General features: G+C 53.8%; 1 protein-coding gene across 1 annotated transcript; it reads left to right on the top strand.

Annotated features, from left to right (window-relative positions):
• Positions 1-885: 885 nt before the first annotated feature.
• LOC123436237 (homeobox-leucine zipper protein ROC3) lies at positions 886-6,969 on the top strand. Its single transcript, XM_045115617.1, has 11 exons — positions 886-1,099; positions 1,306-1,553; positions 1,673-1,959; positions 2,078-2,384; positions 2,511-3,068; positions 3,156-3,263; positions 3,363-3,596; positions 3,703-3,877; positions 4,432-4,700; positions 4,818-4,913; positions 5,861-6,969. The coding sequence occupies exons 2-11, from the start codon at positions 1,380-1,382 to the stop codon at positions 6,305-6,307; spliced, it is 2,655 nt and encodes an 884-aa protein (XP_044971552.1). The 5' UTR covers positions 886-1,099; positions 1,306-1,379; the 3' UTR covers positions 6,308-6,969.
• Positions 6,970-7,425: the final 456 nt, after the last annotated feature.

The raw sequence follows: 7,425 nt of genomic DNA, 5'->3' as shown, positions 1-7,425 counted from the left end.
TGTAGCATACGGCGATCTGGACAGATCGCACGGTCGAGAGAAGATCTCGGCGATCGCCGGGCAGCAGCAGCAGCGCCCGGGCGGTACGCCGGGCAGCATTAACTGTGACGAGAACGCATGCAAAAAACCCTTTTTCATTGCTCGCCACCCGCGCACGTTACAGTAACGTAGTACGACGACCACGGCGGGCCGGGCACGCGCGCAGGACGCAGCGGGAGTACGCGAACACGACACATGGGCGCCATGCCCGAGTCGGGCCGTAATAACGCGGCAATCTGCGCATGGACGGACCCCGCCGACCGCCGCCGTCATCGGACGGACCGGAGTGCCGGAGCGCGCGCCTTCCCTATCCGTAACGCACGCGGGAAGCGAGGGCGGGAAGGATGCGTGTTGACCTCTCTCTCCGTCAGAACGACGACGACGACGGCGAGGGCGCGGCGGGTCAGCCTAAGTCCGTCCGTTACAGTGCTGCTCAGCTTAGGCGAGGCGGTGGGACGAAAAGACGGGCGGGTTCACGGCCCGGGCGCGCGTCCGTTACAGTGCGCAGCAGTTAAGGCAGGCATTTACTCCTCGCCCCCCGCTGTAATCCGGCCCGTAATTACCCGCATTAATTCCCCTATATTCGGCTTTCCTTTTTTTTTCCATTTTTCCGCGCCCTCTGCCTCTCCTGGCCCGCGGCCCCCCCGCCCCAGCGTGGGAATCGTTTCGCTGGTCACTCACGTCACGGGCGTCTCCCCGAGGCGCGCCCTCGCGCAGGGTCGCCGCCACGTGGGGCCCGGCCCACGCGGTTTCAACGGTGGGGGAGGGACGTCAGTGAGACTGGCCATCTGGCCAGCTACCGTCCCGGAACTGCGTTTGTTCTTTCCTACTAGGTCAAAGCGGACAGTGTGCCCTCGCCTCCCACCTCCACCCCGCTCACTCCTCTCCTCTCCTGCTAGGTAGCGAGGATAAAGGCAGGCGAGCGAGCGAGGGAGGAGAGATCGAGCCGGGTTCATCATCATCGCCGTCGTCTCCGTCGACCTCCGAGCTCGAGGGACTGCCGGGGCCGGGCTGGGGAGGGGAGACAGGCGCTCAGGCGAGGCACAGAACAACCGACAGGGTATTTACTCCCGCCATTTACTTCTCCTTGTCCCTCGCCCCTCCGGTTTCACCCACCCATCTCCTCTTCCTCCTCCAAATCTTTCCCTTTACTACTCCCCTCCCTAAATCTTCTTCCCCCTCCGCCCTGTACCACCGCCCTCTCCCTCTCTACCATGCTTCGTCCTCACCTTGGTTTTTACTCCATCTTACGGTGAACCGCTGCAGGTCGCTGCAGCCAGGTGCTCTTCCTTCCTTCTCCTTGGTCGGTCGGTCGGTCGAGGAATTAAGGAAGAGGAACCATGTTTGGGGACTGCCAGGTTCTCTCGTCCATGGCGGCCATGGCCGCGGGCGGATCCTCCGCCGACGCGCTCTTCGCCTCGCCGCTAATGCCCAACCCGGGCGCGCTCGCCGGCTTCATGTCTTCCTCTTCAGCCATGCCGTTTCATCACCACTTCTCCACCAACTTGATACCCGTAAGTGCTTCGCCTTCATCCTCATCTTCATCTTTTAGCCTGTTGCGTACATATGCATGCGGAGAAAATTTAATAATTAATAAATGTGTTCCGTTTTGGTGCTGGGTTGCTTTTTCCAGAAAGAGGAGGGCGTCATGGGTGGGCTTCACATGGCCAAGGACGAGGAGTTGGACCTAGACATGGAAATGGAGCTCAGCGGCGGCTCCGGCAGCGGCCACCTCGACGGTCTGCTCAGCTTCGCCGACGTCGACGACGATAGGGACCAGAAGCCGCAGCACAGCGAGCCGGACGGTGCCGGCGCAGGCCACCACCCCTCCTCGTCGGCGGCCGCGGCGGCGTCCAACGGCAACGGCAAGAAGAAGCGCTACCATCGCCACACCGCGCACCAGATCCAGCAGATGGAGGCGTAAGAAACAATAACCAAACCTCTATCTTATACAGCACAGTATAGTATTAATGATGAAAATCTTCCTGAATTAGTAATCCGGCTGATGCGCGCGTGTGGATGCTATCTAATCATGCAGGCTGTTCAAGGAGTGCCCGCACCCGGACGACAAGCAGCGGCTGAAGCTGAGCCAGGAGCTGGGGCTGAAGCCCCGGCAGGTCAAGTTCTGGTTCCAGAACCGGCGCACGCAGATGAAGGCACAGCAGGACCGCGCCGACAACGTCATCCTCCGCGCCGAGAACGAGTCCCTCAAGACAGACAACTACCGCCTCCAGGCCGCCATCCGCAACGTCGTCTGCCCCAGCTGCGGCCAAGCCGCCGTCATTGGTGACATGTCCTACGAGGAGCAGAACCTCCGCATCGAGAACGCGCGCCTCAAAGACGAGGTGCGTACGTTCTTGCCACTTGCTTAAACCCTAGCTAATTAATGCCTGCTAGTGTTACTGTAACGTACTGCATCAAAGTGGCTAATGGTGGTGTACGTGTTTTGCGCGTCGGATGCATGGTTGCAGCTGGACCGCCTGGCGTGCATCGCGAGCAGGTACGGCGGGGGTCGCCAGCCCGGCATGTCGTCGGCTTCAGCGCTGAGCTGCATGTCGGCGCCGCCGCCGGTGCTCATGCCGCCCCTGGACCTCGACATGAACGTCTACTCCCGGCACTTCGTCGAGCAGCAGCACGGCGCCATGGACCTCATGGCTTTGCAGCAGCAGATGGCCAGCGGCGCTCACGGCATTGCGGCCACGGCGTCATACTTGCAAGGCCCAATGACGCCCGTCGTCGTCCAGGAGCAGGACAAACAGCTGGTGATGGAGCTCGCATCAACGGCCGCCGACCACCTCATCAAGATGTGCCGCACCAGCGAGCCGCTCTGGGCGCGCCGCCGCGGCGCCGGTTCCTCGTCCGGCGAGGTCATGGACGCTGAGGAGCACGCGCGGATGCTCAGCTGGCCCATCGACTCTGGGAAGCAGCAGCAGACTGACGTCGCCCACGCGGCGAGGACTGAAGGGACGCGCGACTGTGCCGTCGTCATCATGAACAGCATCACCTTGGTCGACGCCTTCCTCGACGCGGTGAGAAGAGTTCATCAACTTCCATCTTGATAAAATCACTTCATTTCCTTCCATTGCGCATCAGATTAACTTGAGATCACCATGCAGAACAAGTGGATGGAATTGTTCCCTTCGATCGTGTGCAAGGCAAGGACCATTCAGGTCATACACCACGGCGCTGCTTCTGGCCATCTCGGCAGTGGATCTCTCATTCTGGTAACCACGACATTACTGGAGTACATCGATTAGCTCATCCATGCATCCATCGATCGATTTCATAGTTGATTGGTTTGCTGATGAATCGTGCGCATGCAGATGCAAGCGGAGGTGCAGTTCCTGTCTCCTCTGGTGCCGGCGCGGGAGGTGGTCTTCTTCCGGTACTGCGTGCACAACGCCGACGAGGGGACCTGGTCCATCGTCGACTTCCCAGCGGACGGCTTCCAGGAGGAGCTTCTTCAGCAGCAGCAGCAGCAGGCCAGCTCGCTGGTCCGGTGCCGGCGCCGGCCCTCCGGCTGCATCATCCAGGACGCCCCCAATGGCTACTCCAGGGTACGCACCGCCGCCCCCAAGGCCCAATGCATGCATCGTGCATGTGATGCATGCGTGACGTTGCATGTCATGCATGGACTTAGCTCTGACACGTGGATTCACGCAGGTGGTGTGGGTGGAGCACATGGAGGTGGTGGGGGAGGAGAAGCCCCTGCAGCCGGTTTTCAAGGACCACGTCGCCGGCGGCGCCGCTTTCGGTGCCACGAGGTGGGTTTCCGTCCTCCAGCGCCAGTGTGAGCGCCTCGCCAGCGAGCTCGCCCGCAGCATCGCCGATCAAGGAGGTAAGGGCCACCCTGCACCGCGTTGATTGCATCGCATTCGCACGCCATGCCTTCTCTATGCTGCTTACATTTCACCTGATTGATGCTCATCCTGCTCGCGGCGCCTGCTTGTGAATTGCGATGCTGAGACTAGATATAGCTAAACGATCCATATCGCCATGTTTTGTAGAGTACTGTGGTTGTTCTTGCCTGCCCGCCTATCTAGTGTTCGACATTTTGCCTCAGAGGGCCAATGCTTAGCTGCTGCTTTAAAATGCACGTCCTTTTATCTTCCATCATCGTCTTATATGGAAGGCAGATCGTAGCAATATGTGTATACATGGTTGTTTACTTGTTTTTTTTTTTTAAAGATCCAGCCAACCGCTCGTGTTTCATTCATTAGCAGGAAGCAATGTTTACTTGTCTATACTTGAGTGCTGCAATTTCAATCATTGTCTTGGGATATTTTCCACTGGTTTTGCTTATCACTTTTATCAGTTCAGTCATCGGTGTTATGGATGTTTATCTATCTTCACAAAAGCCTAATCATATCGATTTCTAATTCCAAACCCCAGTTATCCGCACCCCTGAGGCGAGGACAAATATGATGAAGCTGTCTCAGAGGATGATCACCGCCTTCTGTGCTAACATAAGTGCATCTGGGAGCCAGTCTTGGACGGCACTATCTGATTCTACAGAGGACACAGTCAGGATTACAACAAGGAAGAATACTGAGCCGGGGCAGCCCAGCGGTGTCATCCTCACTGCAGTCTCCACAAGCTGGCTTCCTTTCAGCCATCAACAGGTGTTTGAGCTTCTTGCAGACGAGCAACAGCGCTGTCAGGTAGAAACGATATCTGTACTATCTTCTCAAATGTTGTTATCATTGTTAGTGTTGGTTATCTTCTTCTAAAAAATTCTTTGGTTTATCAGTACCGTGATGCCTGTCATGCTTTTGCAGCTTGAGATTATGTCAAACGGGGGCTCACTTCATGAGGTGGCACATATTGCAAATGGATCACACCCAAGGAATTGCATTTCTCTTCTTCGCATAAATGTAAGTACTCTTTTCGGTCGTCGCAAGTTCTGAATGCTGGAATTCCTTTGTACTTTTATAAAAAAGCTATGTACAATAAGAGGCCATAAATTCGCTCCTTTGGGCACACTCAATAGTTTAACTCTTTTCTTTGGTAACTTGAACTTCACGTGTACTTGTATCTATGCCGAACAAGTATAATGATAATCACAATTTGTTACCTTAAAAATCTTACTGGCCAGGGCTCGATTGTAATTTAGAGAATGTAGAGGAAAACATATATTGTTTTAATGATTTCTACAGAAAAAATGCCAAAAATTGAGCAATAGTTTTCAATATCTCATTGCTACCGAATTACTGCAGTAACTACATTCATTTTGGTAGTGCTTCAGATAACTTACTGTTTACTACCAGTACCAACATTTTGGTAGTGGTTCAAATAACTTACTGTTTCCTCCAATACCAAGGACAATAAATCAACACTGGCTGGCTCATGGTACCACATTAAATGATATTTGTGCGGTCTAGGCACAGGCTGGGCACATGCATCACTGTAATTTGCTAAGAAAGCTTTTAGATTCGTTTATGTGCTGGCATTACGTTCACAGTTCATCTAATTTGCTACAAGAGCTTTTAGATGCAAGGAAAGTAGTCAATTTTAGAAATACATGTTGTCCTTCCATGTTCACATTATATGTCTAATGAGTCGTTCTAAATCAATACATGCTGCCGTCTAGGCACTGCCTTTCCATGTTTGCAATCTGATTGAGATATCTCAGTGACATCTCTTCGGTCGGTAGATATGGGACTATGGAAGCACATGCATGCTAGGGAATTACTCTCCCTTCTTTTTATTTCATAAGACTTCTTGTAAGATCAACTGAGTTTAGATTGCCAGTTTGCCATTAATTACATGCTGACATATCAGTAATGTTGAGAGCTGATATTTCTGTGACTTTCAATGACAGTCTGCAAGCAACTCATCACAGAATGTGGAGCTCCTGCTGCAGGAGAGCAGCATCCACCCTGATGGTGGAAGCCTGGTGGTGTTTGCAACCGTGGATGTGGATGCCATCCAGGTGACAATGAGCGGGGAGGATCCTTCCTACATTCCTCTACTTCCCATGGGTTTTGCCATCTTCCCAGCCACCAGCCCTTCACCTGGAGCCACCAGCTCAGACACCACTGGCAACGGCGAAAGTAGTCCCGGCAATGCAGATGAGCCCGCCACTGGCTGCCTCCTCACCGTCGGCATGCAGGTGCTCGCCAGCGCCGTGCCTTCAGCCAAGCTCAACCTCTCAAGCGTCACCGCGATCAACAGCCACATCTGCAACACCATCCACCAGATTACAACAGCACTCAAGGGTGCCGGAGGTAGCCGGACTGAGCCGGCGCCTGCATGTTCCGACCAGTAGCAAGAGATGATGGATGGGAGTGGAGGGGAGCGCATGCATGCCGCAGACCAAAGGCCAATTCTTTTGCCACCTGCTGACACCTCAAGCATCCCTGTTAGCAGCTCAGGTGCAAGGGAGGATTTGACAAGAGCCCAAGACTAACAACAAAACCCCTCTCTTCCCGCCATGCTCCTCTCAAAATGGCAAAAATACCCTCGAGTAAACCACTGGGGGCATTTTGATCATTTTGGGAAGGAAGGCAACGTGATCGATCTCCAACCAGAAAGGGTCTTGTCAAGCTCTCACTTGCATCAACCAACACCAACAGAATCAGCTCCCAGGCATTTTGGTCATGCTGTTCTTGCTGCTACCCTCCCTCCTCCCCCCTGCTCAGGAAGTCAAAGACTGTGAAGGTATCTTCTTCTTTTGATTTTGTAATAATGAGAGTACTTCATTAGTTTGAGCGTGTCGTAGACTTTGTTCCGAGACTTGTTTAAAGCAGACTGTAATGCGAAAGGGAAGATGAAGGTGAGAGAGGAGGAGTCAAGAGCGAACCATTCGTGATCCTTTCCACTTGCAACGGATGGGTCTCTTGGTTCGGGAATTGACTTGTTTCCTCTCTCCGCCTTGTCTGTAAAACATTTGGCTTATGTTTTGTTACTACCGTGTTCCTGGTACTTGAATCCCTCTTTTCTCCTCTGGTTGTTGAATGGTAGTGAATGCGGATGCTGGCTTTTGTTTTTTGCGTGAACCTGATCTGCGCCAGGCTTTGAATGCCCTGCCCTTCTGCTGCATTGCGTTGCTGCATCGGATCCGTTGCCTTCATTGCTGGCCTCGGCCTCCTCCCCCTCCTTGGCTCGAAATGTTCTGACAGTCTACAACTGTGGTGGTGGAGGACCAATTTTTGAGCTGCGATGCAGTGGCTGTGCCGAGATGTTTATCCCTTCCCCTGTACTGTGCTACCGCTACACAGGGAGATGCTGTGTATGGTTGGTGGGTGGGGAGATGCCTCTCATAAATAACACTATGCTATGAAGAGGAAAGGCTCTCCTTCCTTGCCTGCATGGTGCATGCTACCATAGATCTCCCTGTCTAGTATCTGTCCATACTACCCCTGCCTATACTGGTTTTGTTTGATG

The sequence above is a fragment of the Hordeum vulgare genome, chromosome 1H, assembly GCF_904849725.1.
Source record: "Hordeum vulgare subsp. vulgare chromosome 1H, MorexV3_pseudomolecules_assembly, whole genome shotgun sequence".
Classification (NCBI taxonomy): domain Eukaryota; kingdom Viridiplantae; phylum Streptophyta; class Magnoliopsida; order Poales; family Poaceae; genus Hordeum; species Hordeum vulgare.
The sequence above is the reverse complement of the archived record's forward strand: the minus strand, read 5'-3'. Positions and strand labels throughout refer to the sequence as shown.